Source organism: Mustelus asterias, chromosome 16 (assembly GCF_964213995.1).
Source record: "Mustelus asterias chromosome 16, sMusAst1.hap1.1, whole genome shotgun sequence".
In the NCBI taxonomy this organism is placed as follows: Eukaryota; Metazoa; Chordata; class Chondrichthyes; order Carcharhiniformes; family Triakidae; genus Mustelus; species Mustelus asterias.
In genome coordinates, this window is record NC_135816.1 from 102,321,002 (window position 1) to 102,337,428 (window position 16,427).

General features: G+C 45.9%; 2 protein-coding genes across 2 annotated transcripts in view; one reads left to right on the forward strand and one right to left on the reverse strand.

The window, feature by feature from the left end:
• LOC144505328 (cystatin-B-like) overlaps positions 1-16,427 on the reverse strand; it is a 339,685-nt gene that overhangs the window by 219,793 nt on the left and 103,465 nt on the right. The gene's annotated exons all lie outside the window — the stretch shown is intronic.
• LOC144505425 (putative G-protein coupled receptor 139) overlaps positions 7,729-16,427 on the forward strand; it is a 46,278-nt gene continuing 37,579 nt past the window's right edge. Inside the window, exon 1 of the mRNA XM_078231535.1 lies at positions 7,729-7,827. Within this exon, the coding sequence (XP_078087661.1) occupies positions 7,729-7,827 (99 nt within the window). The remainder of the gene's footprint in view (positions 7,828-16,427) is intronic.

Genomic DNA, 16,427 nt, shown 5'->3' on the forward strand with positions numbered 1-16,427 from the left:
ACCAGGTTCAGACTCACACCAGGTTCAGATTCACACCAGGTTCAGACTCACACCAGGTTCAGACTCACACCAGGTTCAGACACACACCAGGTTCAGACTCACACCAGGTTCACATTCACACCAGGTTCAGACTCACACCAGGTTCACATTCACACCAGGTTCAGATTCACACCAGGTTCAGACTCACACCAGGTTCAGACTCACACCAGGTTCAGATTCACTCCAGGTTCAGACCCACACCAGGTTCAGATTCACACCAGGATGGTCATATTTGAACAAAGTTCTCTTCAATTTGAATAACTATCATAATTTGCTGAAAATGTTAGACAGATGAAAGCAAATCATCTTGATATTTTTGGGAATTTACAAAATCTCAGCCTTATGACTAACCTCAGAGCAAGTGGAGTTAAAGGCACCTCAGCAGAATGGCAGCAAGCTGGCTACAAAATCACAATGTGGAGATGCCGGCGTTGGACTGGGGTAAACACAGTAAGAAGTTTAACAACACCAGGGTAAAGTCCAACAGGTTTATTTGGGAGCAAGTGCCACTAACATTTGCTACCAAATACACCTGTTGGACTTTAACCTGGTGTTGTTAAACTTCTTACAAAATCACAAAACAGGGAAACGTGTTTCCAGGGATTTACTCAGACTGATGCTTGCTCACCTGGTCAGCTCTGGGATCACATTCCATCACATTTTATAGAAATGATATGGCCTCGGGAAACAGAAATATCATTCCAAATTTTTTACTGTCATCTTCACATTAAGGAAGAATGCAACTACCTCCCTGAACCCATCAGTAATAATTGATAAATTAAAACAGTAGGGCTCGTATTCCAGAGACCCAGGTTAATTCTTGGGGACCCGGGATCGAATCTCACCATAGCAGATGGTAGAATTTAAATTTTACTGTGTGCAGTTCTGGTCACCCTATAATAGAAATGATATTATTAAACTTAAAAAAGCACAGAAAAGATTTATTGGGATGCTACTGGGACTTGATGGTTTGAGATACAAGGAGAGACTGGATCGACAGAGACTCTTTTCCCTGAAGCGCAGGAGATTTAGGGGCGACCTTACAGAGGTCTATCAAATAATGAGGGGCATAGATCAGTTAGATACTCAACATCTTTTCCCAAACTAGAGGGGATAGGTTTCAGGCGAGAGATACAGAAAGGGTCCAGAGAGGTAATTCTTTCACACAGTCCGAGGGGGGAGGAAGTGGGGTGGGGGGGAGGGGCGGGGGGGGGGGTGGTGGACAGGTGGGGGGGGGGGTGAGTGTCTGGAACAAGCTGCCAGAGACAGTAGTAGAGGCGGGTAGAATTTTGTATTTTAAAATGTATTTGGACAGTTACATGGGTAGGATGGATATAGAGGGATTTGGGCCAAACATGGGTAATTAGGACTAGCTCAGTGATTAAAAAAGGGTGGCATGGACAGGTTGGGCCGAAGGGTCTGTAAACCTCTATAACCTTTGACTCTAGACATCACAATGATCGTTTGAGTCTAATATGTCCATGTTGTAGGTGTTGCTCCTTGATCCACCTAAAAAGGTTAACAAATGCTTGTAGGAATTTAAGTGCCTGAATGGGGTGGAAGGTTTTTGGGGTTCGGTTAGGGTCGGTGGGTGTCACAGGTTAGCATGAATAGAAAACCCAAACAATGCAGCACAGTGCATCTCCAGAAGCATGGAAGTGGAAAGTAAAGAACACAAAGGATCGGAATTCTCTAACACTGCTGTGGGATGAGTAAATATCAGTAACTCATTGATATTCCTTTACTTTTGAAGTACTTCAGTTTTAAACAGAATAATTCAGATGTTTAAATTTAGAATCTCATGCGCAAATATCTTCAACCGCAAAACATTTCCTTTTTTCAATGTATTACATCAGAAAAGACAGAGGAAGCGCCATGAAATGAGGAGTTTAATCCCGAAAAATAACGGTAAATGATTTCAAAACAGGAGCAGTTTATTTAATTCCAGAGAATGACTCCCACAGTTTGAACTGTACACTGACAGATACTCCCGGTGTACATATTCACTGGAGTCGGCTTTTACCCTCTGGTAAGTGACACATACTCAGTACAATTCTGCACTGACAGATATTCCTGGTGTACATGTTCACTAGAGCTACTTTTCCACTGTGGTTAGTGACCCACACTCAGTGCGTTTTTACTCTGTCTCCCTCCCACTCAGAAAGTCCTTCAGCTTACGATTACTGAAGCCTGGTTCAACATGACACCATATTCCACGAAATGTACTAACTTAATAATTTAGTAAGAAGTCTCACAATATCAGGTTAAAGTCCAACAGGTTTATTTGGAATCACGAGCTTTCGGAATGCTGCTCCTTCATCAACCTTTCACCTAGTGTTGTGAGATTTTTTTACTGTGCCCACCCTCTTCCAACGCTGGGATCTCCACATCATTGATTATTCAGAGTATCTGTGAGTTTCAATAGAAGTGTATTATCTTCTGAGGACAGAGATAATACAATACATCTGTCTGATGGGGTACCTGTACAATTGTGACAATGAACTCAGTTGCAGAATAAATTGTAGAGTAGCTCCCATACCGATTTAGACAATTTCACTGGTTAAAGTCGCTTACCAGGAACACCAATAACAGCAAGGATCAGATAGTATATTTTCATGACTGCTTGAAATTCCAGATACATTTTCAGCTTGAAGTGATGTATCCCTTCACTCTGCAGGCAATTTCCATATTCACTCTGAGGTGGTCCATTCCCAAAGCCTTCCATTTATACTCTGCGATATCACCTCTGGGATATTAGTATTGCAACATCGCTCAACTCATTTTAAAATTTAAATGAATAAACAAATGATGCCACTGGTTTTGTTGATGGGATGTGTTAATTCCTTATATTCAGTTGGCACACCCCAGTGCCTGGTGAATATTGATCACATTAATTAATCAGCGAATAAAAATCAAAACTTTATTCTCCACCAAAGCTGCTGTCAATGCAAACACCGCATCTCTCGATCTCATATTGATTCAGTGATGTTCTTCGCCTCGCTATGACCTTTCCGTAATTCTGTTGTGGAGTTGCCAGCGTTGGACTGGGGTAGGCACAGGAAGTAATCTCACACCACCAGGTTAAAGTCCAACAGGTTTATTTGGTAGCATCAGCTTTTGGAGCGCTGCTCCTTCATCAGGTGAGTGAAGGAGGAGCGCTCAAAAAGCTCGTGCTATTAAATAAACCTGTTGGACTTTAACCTGGTGTCGTGAGACTACTTAGTGTTTCTGTAATTCAATTCCAAACGTCAGAGGATCTCTCTCAGGGCTGTTCTGCATCATCTTGGGATATAATTGACCTATTTCAATGTTAATATCCAGTTAAGACATTCAAGCTCAAGATTTGTGAGTGTCCACATAAACATAAGAACGTAAGAACTAGGAGCAGGAGTAGGCCATCTGGCCCCTTGAGTCTACTCCGCCATTCAATAAGATCATGGCTGATCTCTTCGTGGACTCAGCTCCACTTACCCGCCCATTCACCATAACCCTTAATTCCTTTACAGTTCCAAAATTTATATATCTTTGTCTTAAAAACATTCACTGAGATAGCCTCAACTGCTTCACTGGGCAGGGAATTCCACAGATTCACAAGTCTTTAGGTGAAGAAGTTCTTCTCAACTCAGTCCTAAATCTGCTCCCCCTTATTTTGAGGCCATGCCCCCTAGTTCTGGTTTCATCCGCAGGTGGAAACAACCTCCCTGCTTCTATCTTAACTATTCCCTTCATAATCCCATATGTTCCTATAAGATCTACCCTCATTCTTTTAAATTCCAACGAGCATAGTCCTCCTCTACGCAGTCTCTCCTCATAAGACAACCCTCTCAACTCTGGAATCAACCTAGTGAATCTCCTCTGCACCCTCTTCAGTGCCAGTGTATCCTTTCTCAAGTAAGGAGACCAAAACTGTACTCAGTACTCCAGGTGTGACCTCACCAGCACCTTATACAGCTGCAACATAAACTCACTGTTTTTAAACTCTGTCCCTCTAGAAATGAAGGACAACATTCCATTTGCCTTCTTAATTACCTGCTGCACCTGCAAACCAACCTTTGTGACTCATGCGCAAGAACACCCAGGTCCCTCTGCGCAGCAGCATGTGTCAATATTTGACCATTTAAATAATAGTCAATTTCGCTGTTATTCTTACTAAAATGGATGACCTCACATTTACCAACATTATACTCCATTATTCAGACCTTTGCCCACTCACTTAGACTATTACTATCCCTTGGGAGACTTTCAGTGTCCTTTGCACACTTTGCTCTGCCACTCATCTTAGTGTCATCTGTGAATTCTGACACACTAGACTTGGTCCCCAACTCCAAATCATCTATGAAAATTGTAAACAATTGCGTTCCCAACACTGATCCCTGAGGCATACCACTAGTCACTGATCGCCAACCAGAAAAACACCCATTTACTCCCACTCTTTGTTTTTTGCGAGTTAACCAATCCTCTATCCATTATAATACATTACCCGGAACACCATGTATCTTTCTGATTTCAGAATTGAAATAATGAAGTGGCTGAGAAAAATTACACACCGTGAGATTGCTCCACGTGTTGCGATGCAGAGGTTAATGCCCTTTCCCTCACTTTGTAATCTGGGAGAAGTGTTTTGGAAGGTGTTAACTGTTCTACATTAGAGGTTCATGAATATAAAGACCTGCACTTGCTTTAAGTGAATAATTAACAAATCATTTCATTTCACCAGCCAGAACATAAACTAAACAAGCAACATATTAATTCAAGGATGGTTCGACTGTAGTGCTGTTCAAATAAATACGGGGACCATTCCGTACCAAAACAGTAATAACAGAATTTTAGTAATTCTGAGAAAATATATACAAATATGTCTGGAGCCTTTCAGAAGCTTTAGGAGTTTTTCTGGTGATTCCTTTGTCTGTAAGGTCTTTCTGATTTGATATACTGTTGTTGGATAGATGGAGAATTCTCTTCAGAGATATTTCGTTAACTGGCAGGGTGGAGAGCCACTCTAGAGATGTCCTTCTGTTCTGGCTGGTTCTCAGTTGAACTGGAGTCAGGTTCTGTTCAACTGAGAACCAGCCTTCTGTTCTGGCTGGTTCTCGGTTGAACTGGAGTTCCTCTTGATAATCCTGATGACCTATCCATTCTCTGTCTGAGGTTGACAAAAAGAGTAAATTATGATTTGATAGGTTCCTGTTAGCTGAATGTTTTTGTTAAACTGATAGGCTGTCAAAAGTGCAAAAAGCTGCACAGCCTGTTACCAAGGCAACCCTGATATTTTGGTCCCTGCAACAAATGTTGCAATCTGTGTACCCTGTGTGCCTCTGTATTTTCAACATCACAGCATTAGCACCAAACTAGCTTATAAAGGGACCATGTTTCAAAAACTTAACTTCACAACACATATTTCTATACAGTACAGCGACAAAAAGTAATTCAATATTTCCAAACAAAATAACACCTCAAAGACGGAGGAATGGTCTTAGTCTGCTACAGGAGTAGACACATTATTTGGTGATTATCTGGTGATTATCTGGTAAGTGACTCCGGTTTAGTCTATTTCTGATGGCCAACATTATCCAGGTTATTCAGTGAGGCATGTGCAAAGTTACAGAGGGCAAGACATATTTGAGTGGTGCAGTGGTATTGTCACTGGACAAGATCTGAGAACCTGGGATTAAATCCCACCTTGGGTAGATGGTGGGGTGGTGACAGAATACAAATCTGGAATGTTTTAAAAGGTCTAAGGAGGACCATAAAATTATTGTCGTAAAAACTTACCTGGTCCATTAATGCATTCCTAGAGTGGCCAACAAGTGACTCCGGATCTACGCAATATTATTAACTTTCAAATGCCCTTCGAAATGGTGGTTGGCACTGCTGCCTCTCAGCGTCAGAGACTCGGGTTCGATTCCCAACTTGAGTCACTGTCTTTGCAGAGTTTGCACATTCTCCCTTCATCTGTGTGGGTTCCCTCTACGTGCTCCAGTTTCCTCCTACAGTTCGCTGGTTAGATGTATTGGCCATGATAAATTCTCCCTGAGTGTACCCAAACAGGCGCCGGGGTGTGGCAGCTAGGGGATTTCTACAGTAACTTCATTGCCAGGTTAATGTAACTCCAACGCTGACACGAATAACTAAACTTTAAACAAATGGAGGGCAGTTAGGGATGGGAAATAAATGCAATGATGTCCATATCCTGTTAATTAATTTACGAATGGCACGGTGGTACAGTGGTTAGGACTGCTGCCTCACAGCGCCAGGGACCCTGGATTGATTCCGGCCTCGGGTCACTGCCTATGCAGAGCCTGCACGTTCTCCCCATGTCTATGTGGGGTTCCTTTGGGTGCTCAGGGTTCCTCCCACAGTCTAAGGATGTGCAGGTTAGATGGATTGGCCTTTCCTAATTGCTCCTTAGTGTCCAAAGATGTGGAGGTGAGGGAGATTAATAGTGTAAATGTGCGGGGTTACGAGGAAAGGGAGTGGGGTGGGCCTGGGTAAGATGCTCTGTTGGAGAGTCGGTACAGACTTGATGGGCTGAATGGCCTTCATCTGCAGTGTCGGGATTCTACGTTATCAGAAATAAACCCCACACCTGCCACACCTCATCACGATCTTATCTGTTAACACTCCCACCTACGCTCTCCTGAACTGTTATTGCAGAACAAATTCAACCACAACAAGCGTCAGTGGGCACAGGCAGCTGGGGTCACTCGAATGTTTAGAGCAGTGAACCCCCGACCTGGCCAATGAGGAGGAAGACCGAGCCTGGGGGCAGCAGAGAAATGTGAGAATCCTCACCATAAATGCTGTAATTCCTCAAGTGAGTTCTCAATGTCCCTGCCATCTCCCCTGTAATGCACTGATGCCATGCCCCTTCTCGCGCAGGCCGGCCAGCGGGGTAGGCCAGACCATCCTCACGCCTCCTGTATCCACCAGCCTCCAGCAGCTCAGAGAATCATAGAATCCTACAGTGCAGAAGAAGCCATTTGGCCCATCGAGTCTGCACCGACCACAACCCACCCAGGCCCTATCCTATAACATTTACCCTCGCTAGTCCCCCTGGCAGGAAGAGAGAATTTAGCAGGGCCAATCCACCTCACCCGCAGATCTTTGGATTGTGGGAGGAAACCAGAGCACCCAGAAGAAACCCACTCAGACACGGGGAGAATGTGCAGACTCTGCACAGGCAGTGACCCAATCGGGAATCGAACCCAGGTCCCTGGCATTGTGAGACAGCAGTGCTAAGCACTATGCCACCGTGCTGCTGCAGAAGGGGACTTCTGCAATCCCACTATTAATGTGGTGTCACAGCTGACACCCGCGCCCGGCACCACTGCAGAAACCCAAACCTCGGTGGGTTCTATAAGTAGACAGGCTTCTGGGTGACTCAGAGGTGAGCACCTTACAGCTGAAGATCCACAGCAGGCAGAGGAGGCAGGGACGTCTCAACGAACCGGCTCTCAGAGGGAGGCTGGAGTCCAGGACTCTGCTGAGACTCCGACTGACGCGGGTCTCCTGGGCCAGGTCACCCCAAAACTGCTGGGGTTGCAAAGGAACAGTCATCACGAAGGGATGACAGCATCCCTCCTCAAGCTGCAAGGCTGATTGGCTTTTGTCCAGGGAAATGGTGCCATCACTTCAGTGTTTTGAGACCATTCTTGAGGGTGGCGTCCTGAATCAGGACGTGCGCGCACCATGGCAAGGGGTGACCACACCATGGTTCACCTCATGACAACCATGTCTGACCGCGTTATCTCCATGGTGTTGGGCTTTGACTGCATGGTGCAGACACAAGTATCAGTGCCAGAGGAAGGCAGGACTTCTGAATCTCACTCCAGCTGCCCCTCCATCCCATGGAGGAGCACAGGAGCCGCTAAGAACCCGAAGGGAAGAGGATCTGCAGGCATACAACCCGGACACTCCGGTCAGTGGCCCCTGGCCATCTCCAGCCCATCTGACACACCTCCAGCCCCTGAGACCGAGGGGGGGAGGTGCAGTCAGACATCCGTTGCCCTCAAGATCCCATCCCCACAGGGACTCCCACCAAGGCCATCTCAGAGAGTGAGAGGGAGGGTCGAGAATATTAAGAAACTCGAGGTACGCAGTTGCCACAGGTGAATATAAGCACCAGTGCAGAATTCATTAGGAAATGTATAGAAGACTGTGTGCCAAAGAAGCAAGTTTGGGTGTTTCCCAGCCCAAAACATGGATGAACAGGGATATCCACTATTTACTGAGGTCCAGGTCTGAGGTATTCAAGTCAGGCGAATCCGGACCTATACAATACATTCATATACGACCTACAGAAAAGTATCCAAAATGCCAAGAGAAAGTACTGGACCAAGCTAGAGCCATATGGACTCCTACAGACAATGGCAAGGTCTGCAAGATATAACAGGCTACAAGAGGAAGGCAAGTAAAATCGCCACCAATGTACCCCTCCCTGATGAGCTCAACACATTCAATGCCTGTTTTGAGCAAGAGGTTAGTGAGAGAACGCCTTCGGATCCGGAAGCCTCGGCCGACCCTATACCCAACGTCACCATTTCAGACGTCAGACCAGCCTTCTCGAAAGTCAATCCACGGTATGGCCTGGATGGGGTACCCAGAGCAGCACTCAGATCCTGCATGGGCCAGCTGGGAGGGGTATTCACAGACATCTTTAAGCACTCCTTACACCAATCTGTGGTCGCGATCTGGTTCAAGGACATGACCATCATCCGAGTACCCAAGAAAAGCCAAGCACAATGCCTTAATGATTATTGTCCAGTGGCTCTGACATCCATCATTATGAAGTGCTTCGAAACGTTAGTCATGGAATGGATCAATTCTAACCTCCCGACTGCCTGGATCCACTACAGATCGCCTATCGCCGCAACAGGTCCACAGCATAGGTGACAGACTCCTATTTATTGACGACAACTCAGCCATTATTCCTACAAAATTCATCACCAAAATCCATGGCCTTGGGTTGGCTTCTCCCTTTGCGACTGGATGCTGGATTTCCGAACCGATCACAATCAGTAAGGATAGGCACCAACACCTCCTCCACGATCATCGTCAACAACGGTGCCACACAAAGCTGTATCCTCAGCCTCTTATACACCGACGACCGTGTGGCAAAATTCGCCACCAACGAATTTTCAAGTTTGCATCGTTGTGGTTTGGATTTCAAACAATGACACAAAGGAGTACAGGAAAGAGAGAGAATCTAGTGAACTGGTGCGAGGACAATAATCTCTCCCTCAATGTCAACAAAATGAAGGAGAGAGTCATCAACTTCAGGAAGCGTAGTGGAGAACATATCCCTGTCTATATGAACGGTGATGAAGTGGAAATGGCCAAGCCCTTCACGTTTGTATGTGTCCAGATCACCAACAATCGATTCTGGTCCACCCATGCCGACGCTATAGTTAAGAAAGCCCACCAACGCCTCTACCTTCTCAGAAGACTAAGTAAATTTGGCATGCCCGCTATATCTCTCACCACCTTCTACATATGCACCATGGAAAGCATTCTTTCTGGATGTATCAGAGCTTGGAATGGCTCCTGCTCTGACCAAGACCGCAAGAAACTACAAAGGGTTCTGAACGTAGCCCAGTCCATCACGCAAACCAGCCTCCCATCCATTGACTCTGTCTACTTCCCGCTGCCTCAGAAAAGCAGCCAGCAAAATATAAGACCCCACACACCATGGACATACTTGCTTCCACCTTCTTCTGTCGGGAAAATGATACAGAAGTATGAGGAGTTGTACCAACCGACTCAAGAACAGTTTCTTCCCGACTGCCATCAGACGTTTGAATGGACCTACCTCATATTAAGTTGATCTTCTTAACTCACTAGCTATGACTATAACACTACATTCCGCACCCTCTGCTTTCCTTCTCTATGTACGGCATGCTTTTTCTGTGTAGTGTGCAAGAAACAATACTTTTCACTGTATACTAATACATGAGACAATAATAAGTCAAATCAAATCAAAACCATTATATGATTCACTGACAACTCATTTTCTCGGTGTCTATTAGCCCCCACTCTTTCCTCCATGATCAGTCACAGCATTTCAATTCATATCCCAGTACTGTCAAGTTGGAGCACTGAGGAGTAATCTTCTCCACCCCTGGCTCGAGTTTGCATCTGTTTGGAGGTAAAGATTCCCAGTTTCACCAGTCCCTCTGAGAGACAGTCAGAATTTTATCCCGGGGAACATTCCAGTAAATATTTTCTGTATATTGAAGGAGTTGTTCATGTCCTTCCCAAAAGGCAGTGTTCAAAAATGGACGCAATACATCATAAGAACATAAGGAATAGGAGCAGGAGTAGGCCACCTGGCCCCTTGAGCCTGCTCCGCCATTCAATAAGATCATGGCTGATCTTTTCGTGGACTCAGCTCCACTTAGCCGCCCACTCACCATAACCCTTAATTCCATTACTGTTCAAAAATGTATCTATACATGCCTTAAAAACATTCAATGAAGTAGCCTCAACTGCTTCACTGGGCAGGGAATTGAACAGATTCACAACTGTTTAGGTGAAGACGTTCCTCCTCAACTCCTAAATCTGCTTCTCCTTATTTTGTGGTCATCTGCGAGTGGAAACAACCTCCCTGCTTCTATCTTATCTATTCCCTTCATAATCATATATGATTCGATCAGATCCACCCTCAATCTTCTCAATTGCAATGAGAACAGTCCCAGTTGACTCAGTCTGTCCTCATTAGACAAACATCTCAACTCGGGAATCAACCCAGTGAGTCTCCTCCACACCCGCTCCAGTGCCAGCATATCCTTTCTCAAGTAAAGGGACCAAAACTGTACACAGTACTCCAGGTATGGCCTGGAACCTGAAGTATATTTATAAAGATTTAGGATGACTTCCTGTCATTTATTCGCTTTTTCTGTGTGGCTGTGTCTTTCTGCGTGTGGGTATCAGGGTGTGTGTGAGCCCATGTGTGTGTGTGTGTGTGTCTTGTGTATGTTTTATCCTTTGTCTGTATGTCTCTCTCTGTTTGTGTGAGTCTGTCTGTGCTCTAGGATTTCTGTGTGTCTCTTTTGCGGTGTGTGTTTCATTGGGTGTGTGTGTCTCTTAGGGTGTGTGTGTGTCTCATTGTGAGTATGTTTCTCTGTCAATCTGTGCTTCTGGCTGTGTGTGTGGTTCTGTTGTATCTCTGTGTCTCAGTGTGTGAGACTCTGTCCTTGTACCTTTGTTACTCAGTGGGCATTCGCTCCGAGATCCCACTATTCACAGGTCGGGAGGGCAGGTTAGAGAGAGAAGTGATCAGAGAGGGGTGAGATTGATCGGCCTAATTTGCCATATGGTTTTAATCTGATATAATCCTCACTCTGCCTCAGGATTACTCAGTGCGGGATCAGAGTGAGTGTCCCACGAGATTTGGACAGGCTGAGTGAGTGGGCAAGGATCTGGCAGATGGAGTATAACGTTGACAAATGCGAGGTTATTCACTTTGGAAGATATAATAGCAAATTGGATTATTATCTCAATGGAAAAAAATTACAACATGCTGCTGTGCAATGGGACCTGGGGGTCCTTGTGCATGAGACGCAAAAACCCAGTCTGCCGGTGCAACAGGTGGTCAAGAAGGCAAATGGGGTATTGGCCTATATCGCAAGGGGGATAGAATATAAAAGCAGAGATGTCTTGCTGCATCTGTACAGGGCACTGGTGAAACCGCAGCTGGAATACTGTGTGCAGTATTGGTCCCCTTATTTGTGGAAGGACATATTGGCCTGGGAGGGAGTGCAGAGAAGATTCACCAGGTTAATACCAGAGATGAGGGGTGTTGATTATGAGGAGAGACTGAGCAGATTGGGTTTGTACTCGTTGGAATTTAGAAGGCTGATGGGGGATCTTATAGAGACCTATAAAATAATGAAGGGGCTGGATAGGGTAGAGGTGGAGAGATTCTTTCTACTTAGAAAGGAAGCTAGAACTAGAGGGCACAGCTTCAAAATAAAGGGGGGTCAGTTTAGGACAGTTGAGGAGGAACTTCTTCTCTCAGAGGGTGATGAATCTCTGGAATTCTCTGCCCACTGAAGTAGTGGAGGCTAACTCGTTAAACATGTTTAAATCACGGATAGATGGATTCCTGATCGATAAGGGAATTAGGGGTGATAGGGATCAGGCGGGTAAGTGGAACTGATCCACTTCAGATCAGCCATGATCTTATTGAATGGCGGGGCAGGCTCGAGGGGCTAGATGGCCTACTCCTGCTCCTATTTCTTCTATACTTATGTTCTTATAAGCAAGTGCACATCGGTGTTCATTAAGCTAAAGTCTTTAGCACTGCCTGGTGCCCCCTTTGCCACATCGCATGTGGTATGAATTTGGAACCCTCCGTTATATTGGGAGTCATTGGCAAACGTGTACTTTCTTATAACACTAAACCTTGCTGCATTCTTGTTTTTGTATAATTTCTGGTTGACCATCATTGAGATTTATGTGAACAAGTCAATAAGTATTCCATTATTTTCTGAATAAAGATGCGAACATTTCCACACTGTCTCACCGTGATTTTGAATTTGTTGGTTGGTCACAGTGGCGATGGTGCAATGGTGCTACCTTCTCCCACAATGCCCCCTGGTGGCTGGGTGAAGCCTGGGGTACATGGACCAACACTGATCCTGCGCTGATCAGCTGGCGGGGGTATTCACAGACATTTTCAATCTCTCTTTACAACAATCTGAGGTCCCTATCTGCTTCAAGAAGAAGACTATCATCCCACTTCTAAAGAAAAGCCAAGCAGTGTGCCTTGATGACTATCTCCGGTGGCTCCAACATTCACCATTATGAAGTGCTTCAAAAGGCTAGTCATGGCACGAATCAATGCCAGCCTCCCGCACTGCCTGGATCCACTACAGTTCGCCTACTACTGCAACAGGTCCACAGCAGACGCCATCTACCTCGCCCAGCACTCAACCCTGGAACATCTAGATAACAAAGACACCTATGTCAGACTCATATTTATTGACTAAAGCTCAGCCTTCAAAACCAATATTTCGACAAAGCTCATCTCCAAACTCCGTGGCCTGGTCCTCGCCTCGCCTCCTCCCTCTGCCACAAATCCAGAACTTCTTAACCCACAGACCCACAGATGGGCGGCACGGTAGCACAGTGGTTAGCACTGCTGCTTCACAGCTCCAGGGTCCCGGGTTCGATTCCCGGCTCGGGTCGCTGTCTGTGTGGAGTTTGCACGTTCTCCTCGTGTCTGCGTGGGTTTCCTCCGGGTGCTCCGGTTTCCTCCCACAGTCCAAAGATGTGCGGGTTAGGTTAATTGGCCAGGTTAAAAAAATTGCCCCTTAGAGTCCTGGGATGCGTAGGTTAGAGGGATTAGTGGGTAAAATATGTGGGGGTAGGGCCTGGGTGGTATTGTGGTCGGTGCAGACTCGATGGGCCGAATGGCCTCCTTCTGCACTGGAGGGTTTCTATGATTCTATGATTCTATGAGACCTCAATCAGTAAGGATAGGCAACAACACCTCCTCCAAGATCATCATGAGCACCGGTGCTCCGCAAGGCTGTGTTCTCAGCCCCCTACTATACTCCTTATACCTATGACTGTGTTGCCAAATTCCACCCCAACTCGATTTTCAAGTTTGCTGACGACACCACTGTCGTGGGTCGGATCTCAAACAATGACGAGACAGAGTGCAGGAATGAGATAGTCTGGTGAACTGGTGTGGTGACAATAATTTTTCCCTCAATGTCAACAAAATGAAGGTGATTGTCATTGACTTCAGGAAAGATAGAGGAGAACATGCCCCTGTCTACACCCACGGGGATGATGTAGAAAAGGTTGAGAGCTTCAGGTTTTCAGGTATCCAGCTCACCAACAACCTGTTCTGGTCCACCCAAGCCAACGCCATAATTAAGAAAGCCGACCAACGCCCCTACTTTCTCAGAAGACTAAGGAAATTTGGCATGTCAGCTATGACTCTCATCGCCTTTTACAGATGCACCATAGAAAGCATTCTTTTTGGTTGTATCACAGCTTGGTATGGCTCCTGCTCTGTGCAAGATGGGAACAAACTACAAACAGTCGTGAATGTAGCCCAATCCATTACGCCAACCGGACTCCCATCCATTGACTCTGTCTACACTTCCCATTACCTCGGCAAAGCAACCAGCATAATTCAGGACCTCATTCACACCAGACATACTTTCTTCCACCTACTTCGCTCAGGAAAAAGATCAAAAAGTCTGAGGTCACTTACCAACCGACTCAAGAACAGCTTTTTCCCGACTGCCATCAGACTTTTTATTGGACCTATCTTGCATCAAGTGGATCTTTCTCTACACCATCGCTATGTCTACAACATGACACTCTGCACTCTATCGTTTTTTTCTCCATGAACGGTATGCTTTGTCCGTATAGCACGCAAGAAACAATACTTTTCACTGCATGCCAATACATAAGACAATAATAAACTAAATCAAATCAAATTTTACCCAGGCCTTCTCCCTGGAACACCATATATTGACCCTGCTAATTCCCCTAACTACACATCTTTGGGAGACTAAGGGACAGTTTAGCATGGGCAATCCACCCAACATGCTCATCTTTGGACTGTGGGAGGAAACCAGAGCACCAGAAGAATCATGCAGACCTGCGGTGCAAACTCCACAGAGACAGTGACCCGAGGCCAGAATCGAACCCGAGTCCCTGGCGCTGAGGCAACAGTGCTGAGCACTGTCCCGCCCTGTTTAGAAGGATGAGTGGGATCTCATCGAAACGTTCAGAATAATGACAGACCTGGATAGAGTGGACATGCGGAACATGTTTCCATTAGCGCGGAAGACTAGTATCCGAGGGCACAGCTTCAGAGTAAAGGTTCGATGCTTTGGAACTGAGATGAGGAGGAATTTCTTCAGTAAGAGGTGGTGAATCTGTGGAATTCATTGCCACAGAAGGTAGTGGAAGCCAGGTCATTGGGTACATTTAAGACAGAGATAGATGGATAGATTATTGATTGGTAAGGGAATCACAGATTATGAGGAAAAGGCGAGACAATGAGTTTGAGAAACTTATCAGCCATGATTGAATGGCAGAGCAGACTCGACGGGCCGAATGATCTAATTCTGCTCCTGTTCTTTATGGTCTTAATGTGCTGCTCTGACAATGCAGTCTGGCTTTAAAAACCCTGCAGTGATGAGACTGGAGAGGGGTGAGGAGCAGAGGCCGGCATTGCAGCTTCTCACCATTGAAACTGGGATTTTTGCTCCATCTCCTCACCATCCAATGGGGCAATGTGAGCAATGGCGAGAGGAAGCCTGTACTGAGCATGCGCGCCAATTCCCCCTCCCCTCGCCCAAACACGGTTGCCAGGGGAGACATTGGAGGACGTCTTGCGTTGCTGGGGGAGACGGCGGTGGCCATCTTGCGTTGCCTGGGGACACAGCGTCAGTGAGGGAGAAAGGCGCATGCGCACAAGAAGCTTTTTGATTGATTTAAACAATGACTTTTTATTTACTCACATGCTCTCCCGTCAGGCTTTCACTTTCGTCTCAGTTTTGAGCTGCCGTTTCTCGGGTTTTTATTCGATTTCTGCAAATTGATTTTGTGTTCAGTTGGCAGTTGGTCCGCGTGGTGCACCCTGGGACACCCCGGGACGCACGCGTTCTTCAGCAGTTTATTAAAAATATATAACTGTTTTTTGCATTTTTTGAGTAAATTCTGCTCCCGGCGGTGGGAGTGATGTCTGGCTCAGCATTTAGTCTCCTTTCATTTTTTTCCTGGGTCAGAATTGAAAGAAAATAAACATTTGGGGGAATGTGGCGTTCGCTTTGACGTCACTCCAATATGGCGGTTCCTATGACGTCACTCCAAGGAGGCGGTTGCCCTGACGTCACTGCAAGATGGTGGCCACCTCTCTGGCCCAACCCCCTTCCTCGGTGCCCCTGATATTCCCGTCAAGGAGCGGCGGCTGGGAACTGGGGTGGACAAGAGGTGACACTGGGAAGGGCTGCAGGAACGGTCACTTGCGGCCGGGAGGATGAACAGCAGCGGGCTCAGTCTCTCTTCCGTAAAGGCTCCCCCAATTCAGTTTGCTGAGAGAGACTGGGAAATTATTCAAATCTAAACTTCAGCATCTCAAATTCACATACATACATACATCCAACCATCCACACAACAAGAACCATTCTCTCTGCAGCAGCTTCACTCTATCTCTGTATTCCGCTCCCCTCGCCGCCCCTCAACCTCCCTTATCACATCAACCCTGCTTCCAGTTCCTCCACCATTAAATATGACAATTCAAAGTTCAGAACGTGTTCCATTTCATATTTGTTCAGGGGGCTCACTGTCTGCAGCCAAATTATCAATTACATTTCCACACTGGTCTATGCTGGTCTATTTACATTATCTAATTTCACAAT